The sequence below is a fragment of the Lissotriton vulgaris genome, chromosome 9 (genome assembly GCF_964263255.1).
Source record: "Lissotriton vulgaris chromosome 9, aLisVul1.2, whole genome shotgun sequence".
Taxonomy (NCBI): Eukaryota; Metazoa; Chordata; class Amphibia; order Caudata; family Salamandridae; genus Lissotriton; species Lissotriton vulgaris.
The window spans coordinates 535528691-535544976 of NC_141697.1; the positions used below are offsets into that span (position 1 = coordinate 535528691).

The 16286-nt window shown below is 42.6% G+C and overlaps 1 protein-coding gene across 4 annotated transcripts in view; it reads left to right on the plus strand.

Moving 5' to 3' along the window:
• DPF1 (double PHD fingers 1) overlaps positions 1–16286 on the plus strand; it is a 516551-nt gene that overhangs the window by 403716 nt on the left and 96549 nt on the right. For all 4 annotated transcript variants that reach the window (XM_086938023.1, XM_086938024.1, XM_086938021.1 and 1 more), the window contains exon 8: positions 13179–13298. In XM_086938023.1, the coding sequence (XP_086794149.1) occupies positions 13179–13298 (120 nt within the window). The remainder of the gene's footprint in view (positions 1–13178; positions 13299–16286) is intronic.

The window sequence follows — 16286 nt, forward strand, 5'->3', positions numbered from 1 at the left end:
GTTTCTCACTTCCCTGGAGTATAGCTTCTTTACCATCCTTTTAGTTGGATAACTTCAGAGAACTGCTTTTCATGTTTCGGCTCTATACAGCTAATGCACTGTCTCGAAGAGACATGTTGTATATATTTTGTGCGCTTCAGCTCACCCATAGGCTTCCCATTTGCTGACTCCCTCGTAGCTCTCATATTCTTTCTTCCCATTTGTTCATGGCATGCATGCGTCAAGCCTTTACCTTGTGTTTAGACCTCCTAGAAAGCATATACCAATTACTACTATCCATCTACTGCTCCCATTTTAACTGCTGTTTTAGGAACTACTTTTTAATTAGTTTACGAGCACTTCACACAAGCGTTCGTGTTTTCACTCGCTTGGAGCTCGGTTTGTAAATAGCCTTGTAAATGTTGTTCTTATCTCGTCATAATTTGATTTGGTCTCTTAATACTAGATGCCAGCCCCTAACTCTGATATTGGGGAATTGTTCCTGTTTTCTCTTCCTGCATTCAAGATCTAGGGTTCTCACCTTCCGGTCTTTAGCAGCAGAGCTGCCACTGAGCTGTTCACCCTGCCCGACATAATGCCACCCATGCATCTTATACTGTCCCTCAACACCTGATCTAAATCACACTTTAGTTAAGATCAAAACTAGGCACTATGTTACCTACAGGACACCCACGACAGAAACCCATGATTGCATATTTCTGTGCTGACATCTAAGCCGCGGATAGTGACATCTGTGAATCTTGGCAGCCATATTTGATTAGTGCTGATTCTTATTATTTCCAGAAAGATATGTGGACGCACCAACAGCTTTTGAAGACTTCCCCAGGAACTGTGACTTTGTACAGAGTAAAGCAAACTTTCTGAAAAATAGAATAAAGGAGGCTCGTGTATGTAAATTTACTTTAATAGACTTAGGACAAATATGCAGTGCATATTAATGTATGTTAAGCAGAACATTTATATATTCGATCAACATTTTGGAATGGTTGTTCTGTTTGTGATTTCACTGTGTTCTGCTAACATACGTAAATATCTGCTTCATCTACATGTGAAAGTATGACAGTCACATGCAAGCTTCCTGACGTCGTGACTGTCCTCTTCACACTGCAAATTGAGTCCAACTTTCATTTCCATTTCTCGGGCCTCGGCTAAGGTCAAGCAGTGTTGCTTTCCAGCTTATCAAGGGGACCATGCAATGGGCTGCTCTCGCAACACACAACCGCCGGGTGCTATGCTCTATTGTAAAGACAAATTCTTGTTTCTTTCAGCACTCAGTGAGTGAGCATGTGCATATTCTTCTCTTACGTTTCTCTGGTGCTTTTCTCCCCACAGATAACACTTGCTCTGTGCTGCTTCCGCCTCTTTCCACCCCAGGTTGTCAATGTTTTCTCCACATCAACTCTTTTTTTTTATTCCTGTCATACTTCTATGTTGCTCCCCACATACTTGATGTTGCTCACCCCACATTGATTTCTCCTCACCCTTGCCCTCATTGCTACCACTGCTCCTCCATTGCAATATTTTTGTTTCAGTTTTTGGGGGCGCATCAGCAGCCATTTGCTGCAGATGTTCCGTTTTCAAAAAAGACTTTTTGTGCACACATCATTTTTAAAAAAAAATCTTTTCATGTGGCATCTTCCATCTTGGAACAGTAAGTCATCATGCTATTTTAATTTTCTTTTCGTTTTTCTTTTCTTTTTTGATGATTCTGCAGGGCAACCACAAAAAGTATTGGCAAGGCCATTGGGTTCGAAAAAGTAAAGTCATCTTGGGCTAGTCTGTTATGGTCAAGAAATTCCTTTTCCTTGCTCTCAATGTTTTTGTCCTGATATTGCAAGGTTAGGCCCTCCCTGGCCTTTATTGGCTCCAGTTTCATCATTAATGTTTGTATGTTTTGCAGATCTCCTGGCACATATGCAGCTTGGCTTAGAAATGGCGCCCAAGCGTTCCACTTCGTGAGTCCGTACGGGAACAGTTCAAGTTTAATCCACAAGAGTGTCTCTGACTCCCAAGGACCTCATGGTTTTGCTTGGTGATGTGAGAGTTGAACTCTGGGTCTGGGACATCGAACCAACTTGTTATAGGACACTGCACAGCTAAAGACTGTCAAGAGTGGCAACATTAAAATCTGGGTCTGGGGCACCGAACCAACTGGTTATAGGACATTACACACATAGAGAGTGTCAAGAGAGGGAAACCAAAATGTGGTCTCAAATACTCTCCTTCTGTCTAGCGTCAAAAGTGTGTTACCCCATTAACTATTTTCTCATTCCTGAGTTTCTCAGACTGAATTCAAGGAATGAATGCTCTGGTAGGCAAATATTTCCAGAAAATTGTCCACCTGGTCAGTGGCTACAGCATACTTTGTATCCACCTCAAACGAGGAACTGTTCTGTTCAATGTGGGCTTTTCAGTCAATCACATGAGGTCAACTAGTTGCTGCCTTATTCATAGGGGCAGTGGTAGAATCACTTTCCCCTTCAGCCTTTATTCATACTTTTGAGTTGTGAGTCCTTTTTCAAATACACATGCCTACCATGGCTTGCTGGGTGCAAATAGTAAGTTATGGCCAAATATTTATGTGCCAATAAAGCTTCAATTGGGCTTGCAATCGGATCAGCGAAAATCCCTCCGTTACATGTGGATTCCAGCTTTGCAGACACACTTTAAACTCTAGATTATTGGTGTATCCAACGAAAATCTCTAGTGCACCATACCCTCTCTCCTGCCACCAACAAACTTGTCTACTGTGTCAATAAGCAGTTGGTATTACACTCATCTGCTAGTCCAGGTTAGTCATTAAGACGTAATTCCGACAGGAGCACTTCATTCTATGCTACTCAGTGTGTAATTGGAGCCGGTGGTTCCTTGTCACCTTTTGTGTGCTTCATGCACTGCCCTAAGTGGCATGGGTATGCCTAGACATGGGTCCCATGCTCACTGTGTCACTGGAACCAAGCTATACCCAGCTGATGAGCTAGGGCGAAACCAGTCCTGGGTTGCTTGTGTTCCTTTTTACGGAGGACCTGACTTGGGCAGTTTGGGTTGGACTGTTATCATGTGGAACAGGGTCAAGACTGATTTGCATATGGCTGAGTCCAAACTGAGGTCGCATGGTGAGCAAAATAACGATATGTTGTTGTGCTACCCAAAACTGTTGCTGTGATTGGACTTAGTACGAGCATCCTCCCATCCCCTTTTGTGCGCTTCAATATTTTGGTACCACATTCTTTTGGTCTTAAAAGCCTATTGAACCTGCATTCTTGTGACATGAAAGGGCTTCTAGATTACACTAGGAGCACACACAATCATATGATCCTGGAAAAAAGGTTTCAAACATCTCTCTTTCCAGTGGGTAGTGTGCTGTACACAAGAATGATACTCTGTGTGGTGGCTTCATTCTCAGACGTTATGATTATTGTAAGAAATTGGTTTGGGGTTGATTGGAGAGTGAGTCCTGGTCAAGCAGCCACCACAATCCTTGTCAGGGTAAGGCACAAGTAAACCCCAAATGAACCTGTGCTCAACCCCCTGGTAGCTTGGCACAGAATAGTCAGGCTTAACTAAGAGGCAATGTGTAAAGTTTTTCTGGAATGCTTCAAAATGTAACACAGTGAAAACTCATGACAAAAGAAGCCCACAACAGTATTAGAAAAATAGAGTGATTTTTATTAAATAAAATGGCTAAAACAACAAAAAATCCAATTAGTAGAACTGGAGCTATTGAATTTGAAAGGTTTTAGGGAAAGTAGCAGCAAAAAGTACAAAGGGCCAACCATGGATATCTGGTTGTGCCAGACCAGGTTCTGAGCTGGGATGGTGCAGTGAGCTAAAAAACGGTGATGGATCAAGCCCTGATCTGTTGACTGGGTACGAGTGTTCTGTTTAATTCAGATACTCTGTCCATCACCACCCCCTTTTCAGAATCGTTTTGTCCACCATAAGCGTGGAAGGGTATGCTCAGATGTGAGTCCCTTGCTCACTGCACCATCAGGATTCAAGCAAGCCGGGCCGAAGACGGCTATAATGCCAGAAACCGGTCCCCGGAAGCTTGTTTCCTTTCCAGTTTAAGAATTGGCTTGGTAGTTTGGTCTGCCCTGTTCCCATGATGCATTGGGCCAGGGACAGACTAATTTGCATGTAGCCAGGTTCTGAGCTGGGATGGTGCAGTGAGCTAAAAAACGGAGATGGATCAAGCCCTGATCTGTTGACTGGGTACGAGTATTCTGTTTAATTCAGATACTCTGTCCATCACCACCCCCTCTTCTGAATCGTTTGGTCCACCATAAGCGTGGAAGGGTATACTCAGATGTGAGTCCCTTGCTCACTGCACCATCAGGATTCAAGCAAGCCGGGCCGAAGACGGCTGTAATGCCAGAAACCAGTCCCCAGAAGCTTGTTTCCTTTCCAGTTTAAGAATTGGCTTGGTAGTTTGGTCTGCCCTGTTCCCATGATGCATTGGGCCAGGGACAGACTAATTTGCATGTTGCCAGGTTCTGAGCTGGGATGGTGCAGTGAGCTAAAAAACGATGATGGATCAAGCCCTGATCTGTTGACTGGGTACGAGTATTCTGTTTAATTCAGATACTCTGTCCATCACCACCCCCTCTTCTGAATCGTTTGGTCCACCATAAGCGTGGAAGGGTATACTCAGATGTGAGTCCCTTGCTCACTGCACCATCAGGATTCAAGCAAGCCGGGCCGAAGACGGCTGTAATGCCAGAAACCAGTCCCCAGAAGCTTGTTTCCTTTCCAGTTTAAGAATTGGCTTGGTAGTTTGGTCTGCCCTGTTCCCATGATGCATTGGGCCAGGGACAGACTAATTTGCATGTTGCCAGGTTCTGAGCTGGGATGGTGCAGTGAGCTAAAAAACGATGATGGATCAAGCCCTGATCTGTTGACTGGGTACGAGTGTTCTGTTTAATTCAGATACTCTGTCCATCACCACCCCCTTTTCTGAATCGTTTTGTCCACCATAAGCGTGGAAGGGTATACTCAGATGTGAGTCCCTTGCTCACTGCACCATCAGGATTCAAGCAAGCCGGGCCGAAGACGGCTATAATACCAGAAACCGGTCCCCAGAAGCTTGTTTCCTTTCCAGTATAAGAATTGGCTTGGTAGTTTGGTCTGCTCTGTTCCCATGATGCACTGGGCCAGGGACAGACTAATTTGCATGTAGCCAGGTTCTGAGCTGGGATGGTGCAGTGAGCTAAAAAACGGTGATGGATCAATCCCTGATCTGTTGACTGGGTATGAGTGTTCTGTTTAATTCAGATACTCTGTCCATCACCACCCCTTTTCTGAATCGTTTTGTCTACCATAAGCGTGGAAGGGTATACTCAGATGTGAGTCCCTTGCTCACTGCACCATCAGGATTCAAGCAAGCCGGGCCGAAGACGGCTGTAATGCCAGAAACCGGTCCCCGGAAGCTTGTTTCCTTTCCAGTATAAGAATTGGCTTGGTAGTTTGGTCTGGCCTGTTCCCATGATGCACTGGGCTAGGGACAGAATAATTTGCATGTAGCCAGGTTCTGAGCTGGGATGGTGCAGTGAGCTAAGAAACGGTGATGGATCAAGCCCTGATCTCTTGACTGGGTACGAGTGTTATGTTTAATTCATATACTCTGTCCATCACCACCCCCTTTTCTAGACCAGGACAAAGTCACAAATTCAGGCCAACCACGATAGAGCGCAGGCCAACCACAACAGTCCTTCTTCTTGGCAAAGTATCCACAGGTCTAGAGGTGTACTGAAGTGGTGGTGTCTTTATAATCCTACTTCACCATAAGTTAGGATTTTAAATTGGGATTTCAGAGACACCAAACTTGGACTGGTTATCTATTCCTGTTTGGAAGTTACACTTATAAAATGTAATAAGGCAACTCCAATGTTATCCTATGGGAATGATAGGTCTTGCAGTAGTGGAAATTGAATTTAAGAGTTTTTCACTGCCAGGACATGTCCTACTTTTTAAATATATGGCACCCAGCTCTCTCGGCTGTTCAGGGTCCACCCTAGGGGTGATCTACATATATTAAAAATGAAGGTTTGGGCCTGGCAGAAGGTTTGTTTTGCCAAGTCGAAATGGCAGTTTAAACTGCACACACAGGCTCTGCAATGACTAGGCCTGGGGCAGGTTTAAGGGGCTGCTTAAGTGGGTGGCACAACAATGCTGCAGGCCTACTAGTAGCATTTACAGGCCCTGGGTATATATAGTACCACTTTACTAGGGCCCTATAAGTAAATTAAATATGGCAATTGGTTATAAGCCAATATTACCATCATAAGAGGAGAGAACAGATGCACCTTAGCACTGCTTAGCAGTAGGAAAGTACTCAGGGATCTAAGGCCATCAAAAACAAGGTCAGACAAATGGAAAAAGACTGCAAAAAGTTCCTTTGCCTTCCACCCGAAGGGTGACCGGCATCTTCATTGAATTTGAATTTATGTAGGTAATCTGCAGGGCAGCTAGGTGGGCAACACCCAATACTCATGGAGTTGAAACCAAGGCAACATCATTGCTTTTCCAAAAGAACAGTCATGTTAAGGCATTCTACAAGGCAGCATGTGGGCTACATCCAATGCTTTTGGAGTTACATCTAAGTCATCTTTGGAGTTTTAGAAAAGCACCTTTCAGTTCAGGTATTCTGCAAGAGAGCCACTGGGGCACCATACTTATTCTGTTAAAGCTAAAGCATCCTCAGTGTTTACAAAAGCGTGTTTAGGCTTATGTAGTGGAGGTCCAGACATCATAAATAGTTTTCCAAAATCATGTTGCTAATGTGGTAGTCTGTACGATAGCCATGATGTACGATTACTCTAGTCATATTTAAGTGGGCGGAGCCTTAGTGTGTCAGTTCCCCTTCAAAAATTACTCATGTGCCTGGGAACAGTTGCCAGCATATGGAAGAAGGGATCTGTAGCCGTAAGAATATGAAGAAGTTAGCCACCAAAGCAACATCATATTCCTGTTCTTTTATTTGAATTGGTTGCCTTTCATATTCTCATGGCTACATATGCATTTCATTTTGCTAGATGTAGAAAAAACAAACTGTGAAAAGGGAGGTCAGATGGCAATGTTAAGGGTTAGGAAGACCTAACTAGTGGTGTGGTGATTGGTGGTGTATGTACAGGGGGGTTTAGTGGACTAACAGTACTTACATTACGTACGTGAGTAACATTCTTGTTTACACTGTTTCATTACATATATTATGATAGCTGTTCCACTGGCAAACAAGCATTAATCTCAAACACAGGAAAAACACAAAACATATCAAAACGGTCATTCCGAAAATGGCATCCTCTAATGCCAAGTTCTTATCACCACCAATTAAGAAGAAAAAAAATTCATGGGTAATGTTGAAACTGTGTTCTGACATCTCCTGCAAGTCAGAGCATTTGGTATTTCTGCAGGTCTTCCTTCCTTGATTCCTTCATTCTATCTGAGGCATCCTGAGTGAGGTGAGCTGTTTTCATTTTGTAAACAGTCTTGTGACGTGGTTGATACAGAGGTGACCATCTCATCTTCACCAAGTACTGCCTTCCACAGCAAGGACCTTTGCTTCATTTCAGATTATGACATCATGAGCACAAATGTGTGGTGATACGAGGGAGTGGCTGTAGATTGGTCCTGTTGGCTCTTGATGTGGTGGATGCTTTATTGATATAGTGGCAGGGGTCAGTGTTAAAGTTGTATACCCTAATTATGACATAAGGGGCTACTGATCTACTTGGATGTGCTATTGCTTTGATTAGTGATGCTAGTGATATGGTGGAATGGCTCATAGTTCAGTGGTGGCAAGGTGTTATTTTAGAGAACTTGCAGTGGTATGTACAATGCCTTTTGCTTTTATAGAAGGGTCTAGCAACATGCAACATTATGGAGAAGTGGGGAGGTAAAAGAACAGAAATGGAGAAGGAAATCAGCAAAGAGATGGTGCAAGAAGCCTAGTTATTCTCCATTGGAAACAGACACAGTGCTAATTATTAGAGGTAGGAAAATCTAAAAGCAATTGATGAGTCGAGGGACACCAGTGGGAAATGAGGCTGACCTCAAGGCATGACCTCACCATGCGGATCTTTCTTCATATGATGAAACCCAGGTAAGATGGTGGGGAATTTTGGTAAAAGAAAATAGCCACCCTGCTGGAAGGATGAGATGAAGGACCAGTGCAGGTGACAAAGGTAGGCAAGAGCGTGAAAGTGTAACACCAGCCCATATTTTGGGGGAGTTGCCAAATAAAAAAAAAGAAGTAGAAATACAAGTAAAAAATATACATTGGAAGAGTGTGAGATTAGAAGACTGTCAAAGTAAAAAATAAACAAAGGAATAATTAGAAAACTAACACAAAGTGGCAGACAGCTGGGTCATACAAGGACAATATACGACCATACGGAGTAAAACGAATGGAGAGACAGAGCGAGAGAGCGAAATAAATTGGAAACGGAAATTAAATTAGTGTGAAAAATTTTGTTGGGATCAGAAAGAGGATGAGGCAATAAACATAGATTGTAAAGCTGAGACCGACATATACAGAGTGTGAAACAGTCTGTGTATGACAGTGCCATATGTAAGTAATGCACAGCGAAGAGATCAAACAACCAAGGGTGGTCAGTGTTTGCTGGCATACTGAGAATGACGAGGACTAGATATCAGAGATGGAATAAGGTTTCATCAGAGGGAGCAGTGACATACACGAGACCTATGCAGGTCAGATTACAGATCCTTGAGTCACACACCTGTGTCTAAAAGTTATTTCAAAGGGGCCTTCCACCATAGTGAAATAAAGGGAAGAAAGAGTAAACATGCAAAAAAGCATGGTACCCCAAGGTTAAGGCTCAAACTTGAACCAAGAAGCCGGAGCTGACATTGAGTTAGAATGGCTTGAAGCTCAGTCTTAGAAGCACACTGAAAAACTTAATTTGGGCAACTTGGGGTTCAATTCTGGGCGAAAGGAAGGAGACACTCATTTCAGACTGCAAGCCTAAGAATTTTGAAGATATAAGAAGTTCATTCCAAGCTGCACAGAGTTACATTTAGGGATGATTGAGGAAACTGGGCCCTTAAAGGGGGCTGGGCACTACAAAGAAATCTCCAGTGGGGTTTGAGACCTCATCTCTGGTCAGAGAGATCCCGTACCTTTATTGTATGCCCTAATGATATTGTAAATAGTATATCGCATTACAGAATTAACCCATTCACTACATCAGTCAAACCACTACCTGGCATTGGTAGCAAAAGTAAGTTCATGTGGAATTAAGAATAGTAAATATGTGCATTTCACAACTATGTAGCGATAGGCGATGTAGTGGATGCAATATTTGTGTATGTCGATATTAACTTCAGTGATATAGTGATGTATAAACACGTAGACACAGGAGCTCTGGTGCTGAGAAATGGGTGGGCATCAACTGTCATGGAAAAGATGTGTTTCTGACTGAGATACATCATATGCGCAGTCTATATGTAGAAAATCCAACTAGTCTGTTGAGGCTCTTTTGTCAGCTGAGTTGGCCATTTTTTTTGACTTTGCCTTGCTCAGGACAGAAGGTATGCCATTATGATACTCTGCTAACCTCTGTCTGTAAATGAAGCATTCAAATTGTTCATGCTAATCCTTTTCAATGCCATCCTGTCTGATTTACATTAAAGTATGCCCCTGTGTGCTACTTGAACTAGAGTGTACTCACGGTTTTTAATTGGATCAAGGTAGGTGTTGCCGTCCCCATTCAAATCATCGTCTCTTCCCCACATGTCTTCTCATTGTGAACATTTTTTTAAAATGTATCTACAGGACGTCAAGTACCATAATGCATTGGGTTGTGAGTGGATGAAAGCTGACTTTGCCCTCTCAGAAACTATTCTCTGTGTTTTGTTAATTCATTACTCATGTTGATCTGAAGCCTGCCATGTTGTTTGTTATTTACATTAATATTTTTGATTGGATGAGTTGTAGGACCCACATTGTCCATGTAAAAAGCTTTACAGGGTACTGCAGAAGTGATTTAAGGTGTCTTTGTTGATTAATCTGAAACCAGACTTGCCTCTTAAACCCCTTGCACATTTCCACAGTCCATCATAACACTTCTCTAGAGGGATTCTCCTGCACTGTCCCATAGCAGTCTCAGTCCACCACTTTACTCTTTAGTATCTCTCTAGGCATTATGGTTTATCTCCCTTGCAAAGCTCTGCTAAAGCTACACAGTCCACATCACTAATTCTCAAAATAGTCCATTCTTCTCAACCACATCTCCACAAGTTTTTCAGTTACTCCTCTTCACACAGCTCTGCAAGTCCCACCGTACTGCTCCATCATATCACCAGGCATTATAAATCCGCATCTCTACCTTTGCCAGTCCCCCCCATTCCACTTCAGCATCTTTCCAAATGGTCCAACTTGCTCACAGACACAGCTGTTCCTGTACACCAATGTATGCTTTACTCCCTCACTGGGCATTGCGTCCTTCCTCCTCCTCGCAGCTGTGGAAATACACTATAGTCCTCTTCAGCAACTCCCCGAGTATTACAGCTGACCAACACAGCTCTGTTATTGTGCCATACCTTTCCATCATCTCCACATGCATTCAAACGTAGCTTCTCCACACATCTCAGCCTGTGCATCCCAACAACTCCCCAAGCTGCCATTTTCTGCTCATCCTCCCCACAATGCTAGGGCACCATTGCCCACCACTACATCTCTCAAGTATCACCAGTCAAGAATAAGAAATTCAGATCTCCCACAGCGCTCTTCCACCACAGAGTAGACTTGCATTTCCCATGCTGTCTAGATGTACCCTCAACCCAGATAGACACCTCTCACCTGACCCTATTTTGATGGTTTCGCCTTCCTAAAATGCCTTTCATACACTTTAGTGTATATACTCTGAGAACCTTTCTCAATGTCCCAAAAATATATAATCTCCATTGATTTCAACTGGCTCTCCTTCTAAAACCATTCAATTTCACCCTGTCATCAGAGACTCAAAAGGTTGAGAGGTATGTCAAGACCAACTAGATGTCTATATGGTAATGTGGATGGGTAGCCAGGCTCGAAGAGAAGACAGCTTCAGCTTTCCCTTATGTGACAGTGTTGACCTGCAAAAACTCCATCTTACTCTTCGTTTTGCCAAGGGGAACTGAGCATCAGTGGGACTCGCATAGCACTCATGATGAAGGTTACAACTTTGAGACTTGCATAGTTCAAAGTTCAATCTTTCATGGTGCATGTCTGGTTCACCCAACACTGAAATTTAAAATTGTCTACCATACCACTCTGGCAGATAAATTATACACCTTGGCAGGCCATAGACCTACGTTTGGGATGAGGAACAACATGTTCCTAAGCCATTTTGTGGCCGCATGGCCTATCACACAAGTCTTGGGTAGTGATTTAATTAAAGAAAACAGCCTTTAATCCTGTAAACATGTGCTCCATCACACTACTGAGCCCATACCATCCTAACAGCACATGACAAACCATTTAAGCTTTTCGCTCTATTTAAATTCAACTCTCATCGCTTTAAACCTGAATGTGGGCTGCTTAGGAGCTGTCCAGATAACCCACAACAGAAGATACCATATATAACAGCCTAGAGTCCTGGAGGCATACACTGTCATCAATCGTATGGCCAACCATAATAGTTATCTCCGTGGCATACACACTTCACTATACAAACCAAATACCTTCGTCCTCCCTCCACACCTCATGGCCTTCACCCAGTAATAGGTCATCATTTCATGAAGCAGGAATATTTACCTTCTTATAAGTATTTGCTGCTTTTAAAGGATGAAATACAAGATACACATCCAGAGTCCACAGTCACATCCTTTCCACATCTGCTGCTACCCTAGCTAGATACCACATACGCTGCAATCACATAGACTAAAACCCCCACTGTCCTTCAGAAGAGTGCACTGTGTCCCCCACCCCTACTTACACAGGGTGTACTTCTTTCAGAGGAGCTTGTCATCTCTGTGGGTGTGATCTCTTGGCTGACAGCGACATTAGCACTTGCATTTATTCACTGACCTAAATCCTGCTAATTCCCCTAAATCGGGTAAGGCATTTCCTGCAAGGGAAGATTTCCCCAATATCTCTTCTAACCTACACCCACTTAGGGATTCACAATGCTACCCTCTTCAACATCATAACATTTCAAAATAAGCACCTTCTTTTTGGGTGGGCCAACCAGTTGTATCACAAAATGAGAATGAGAGGTAGCAGAATTGACAGGGCACATTTAATGGTCTTTTCTGTCCTACCAGAGCAAATGTGGTACAGCTGAAGCTACTACCTGAGCAGCATTTGGAAGAGCTTGTGTTTTTTTCGCATGGCCACCCCTTTCCATTGCCATAGCTTCTGAGGGATTTAACAATTCGGATCTAAATTTTAGCACCGGTTGAAATTTTGTGAACTTCATTCTAACACACATTTTCCGTGCAAATAACTGTCTGTCTCGTCCTGTCTATGCTGTTCATACCCTCTATCCAGTAACCTTTAATTGGCTCCAACCCTAGGCTTGCTCTTACACAGTGGTAGCATTTGTGTACCTCTCCAAGACCTTTTTGAAATCTCCTTGCCATTTGCCATACCATGCCTGATTGAAGATGGATCAATGTGTGCAACTGCATTGACAAGTAGAGCATTCCAGAAGTGAGTGCACAAACACAAAGTGACTACACTAGGCATTTATGTCACTGCTATCACACAGACACTGCAATGGTTTGTACCTTCTGGACTTTGGCGCAAACAAATTTAAACTTTTGAGCCACGTATTAAAGTCATCACTAGGTTGAATTGGGGGTCTCCCACAGGTTGCATGTCTGGAAGGAAATTTCAAGCTTCTCTATCTATTTTCCTTAGTACTAACATTACATTTTCTACACCCACAAACCACCTGAGGACAGTCGTTGCCAACTAGCGTCTGTGAAGAGGGTATGGGTGAAACCTAGTAAGCACCTAATGCACGTCGACTAATAACAAATTTCTAAAAATGAAAAGAAAGCAATTTGAGAAGTATTTAAGGGCACAGGAACTTTCATCTTCATCCAGTATCACACCTCATTTATATCACCATGCAACATTCATTTCTGCTGGGTGGGTGTTAACATTATTTAAAAGAAAGTAACCAAAACACTACATCCAAAATCAAGTGTGCAATTTTATTGCTGTTTTACAGCTAAGAAAGCTCCAGACGGCACAGTCATTCCCAATGGGTATTGCGATTTCTGTCTAGGCGGCTCAAAGAAGACTGGCTGTCCAGAGGACCTCATCTCCTGCGCCGACTGTGGACGCTCTGGTAATGCTACACTCACTCGCCCTCCACTTGGAGGGTCTGAAGCACCACTAATAGGGAGCTCACCAGAGCTGTTGGGTTGGGAGGAGGTGAGCTAATGTAGTGGGTGCACCTGAGGTGTTCAAGGTGGAGAACAATATGGTGGGAGTGTGGGAGGGATGAGGGACATGCATGTTAAGCCTCTGGAAGGGGCTGTGATGATTTGTGATGTGCTCTAGATCCCAATGCATTCTGGTACTTGCATTCCTGTTTTTATGAAGCCAATCTTTACCCAATGGTGTCTCTTTCAGGTGAAATGAGTACACAGGAAATCAGAAAAATGTTCCCCTATTCCCCATACTGGTTTAGTTTGCCAGAGGGCTCTAGCCTACAGTCTTGGGCCCTTGGAGGGTATTCTCCTTTTAGATCTAGAGCAGTGCATCCAGAATTATGAGGATGGGCGTTCTTGAGTGGCAACTCTGGGTGTCTGGCACTCTCGCGGGATTATAAGTGTGTACGGAGAATCACCCTTTTTCTTCTTTCTATTGATTGTATGTTTCTTTTCAAAATTTTTTGTATATAATTGATTTTTTGGAAAAAGTATTGATGTTAGCTTTGAAGGTGTTTTGTTTTTGCAAAAAAAAAAATCACATTGAAGAATATGATGGTTGTTCCAGCCGTGTGGGTGTTTTGGTGTCCTCTAAGCCCAAGTGTTATTAGTACCTGCCCAATTAATTGTAACCTTGTTCGCTGGTTTTGCACATGTCTGATGTGGTGTGCAACACATTGATTTGTGGCTTAATATGGTAAGAAATTGAAAGGGCAACATATAGCAACTTGTCAGAAATGTACAGATGGTCCTTCGGATAGAAACGCTGAGTACACTTGAAATTTAAATTGACATGCATTTAACTGGATATTAGTTGGATGAACCACAGAAGGGAACAGGCAATTTTCTGTATAAGCCATGTGCCTGGTGGTTAGTCTGATAGGGTAATGGCTCTCCTAGGCAGTACACAGGTGTTATTTGGCTGTAACACAGTATGGGTGCGGTGCAAAGGGGTAGGGAGAACCACCCCTTTTCCTAAGATGTGGAAACCACTAACAGAAAAAGTTAACAGTCCCCTGTACACGCCCGAAGTTTACAAAACACGTTAGTGACAATATAAGAATGTTCTTGATCCATTGCTTGTTTAGTATCTTAATTTATTGTTCCTCTTGTGAGCAATTCCAATCAAATCCTTAGCCAACACGTGTTTCGCTGCGACCCAATACAGTAAACAGCATATGGGTAACATTTAGAATAGAGTAGGTATGATACAATTGGCAAACCCCCACGGTGGCATGGGATCCAAAAGAGTTTGGTTCATGTTACCTACTTGAACCTGTGGAAACCCATGCTGCTAAATAGAAACCACCGTAGCAGTCCATGATTGACTAGTTTGATAGTAATCCAGCAGTATAGGAACAAATCTTAAATAAAAGCATTGGTAATCATGTGGTATATCACTTGTGTAACTTAGTTTGAAAGAGAACATATGTGCTCAAACCTATTAAGTGACTTTTGTGGTTTGACAATGGTGACTGTTCTACAATTGATACAGGTGAAGGACACCCACTTAATGTTGCCTATCATTTACAAAGTTAATATAAAGAGGTAAGGTACCTATGCTCCTATAGTCACAGGTGGGAGTTTGCCAATGACTGTAATTGTCTCATACCTACTGTATTCTAAATGTATACCCATATGTTTTTTAGGCCCTGAAGAAGTCGCTGTTTACTGTATTGGGATGCGATGAAACACGTGTTGGCTAAGGCTTTGATTGAAATTGCTCACAATAGGAACAATAACTTGAGATATGAAACTAAGCAGGCAATTTTCGGATTGAAATTATCAGTAAGATGAGAGGGGATCCTCAAATGAAAGCCTCTTGTGGTATTAGCCAACCTACCAACATTTTCTTAAATACACTGTTTGGCATTCCAAAATCTTCATTCTAATAGCTTTTCTACTTGAGTTTGCTGTGCAGTCGCTACATAGTAAGGCTTCTTGAAGCTCCTCAAAGCTTTATCTTTTGCTTCCAGGGCTTGCATCCATTACTTTTTCCCCTTATCAGCCATAAACAGCAGCTATTCAGTAAACAACCCAGTGCACTAAAAACATACATGATATTTCCCAGTGAGGATGTTAAGGTTGGCCTTTATAAGTTCCATTTAAAAACTATCTCATAAGACATTGCTTCTTCTCTCTTTGAGAAGAGCCAGGCGGACTGCTTATATTGCTTGCAGAGACAGTCATACTCCTGAATTTACAAGAAGTGTTGGCACACCCAACACATTACTGCCTAAAAAACTCCATCTGTAATGTAGTACACTTGGTAAGCATTTGGGAACCATAGTTCAATATCATTTCATGGAGTAGCATTTTGGTTTTTTGCCTTGTTTCATAGTTCAGGTATTTGCAAATGAACCATACAGGCATGACCAGTTTTGTCAAATCATTAGCTAATGATACTTTATCACACTAAGGTATTGGTTGCTAAATATATTATTGCCGGGAAAATACTATGTCATTTGCTAGAAGAACCGAGAACTGACCCAAGTCCTTACCAGCTATGTTCAGAGCATTTACAAGGCCTCTGCCATAAAACTATATTTCATTGCTCTGCTCATAAAAATATTGACTGTCAACAGAATAGTGCCTAAAAAACTCAAGCAAGATATTGTCACACACATATACAAAGTAACTGGGGAAGGACTAGACACTCTCATCAACGTCTACTAATGAAGGAACTATCCTGTTTGGCTAAGATCCTTAAAATAATGATCGCTATTCAGCTGTCTTCCAATCTTCAGACTTTCCACCTCCGCTACGACAATGAGTTCAGCTTCCACACAAACCAGTGGAAATGTATCTAGGCAACATTTTGAAAAACTATTTTCTTCCTAGGACTGAGGTCATATCGGTGCCATCATTGTACTTACTTTCCCAAACCATCGACCATACTCAGT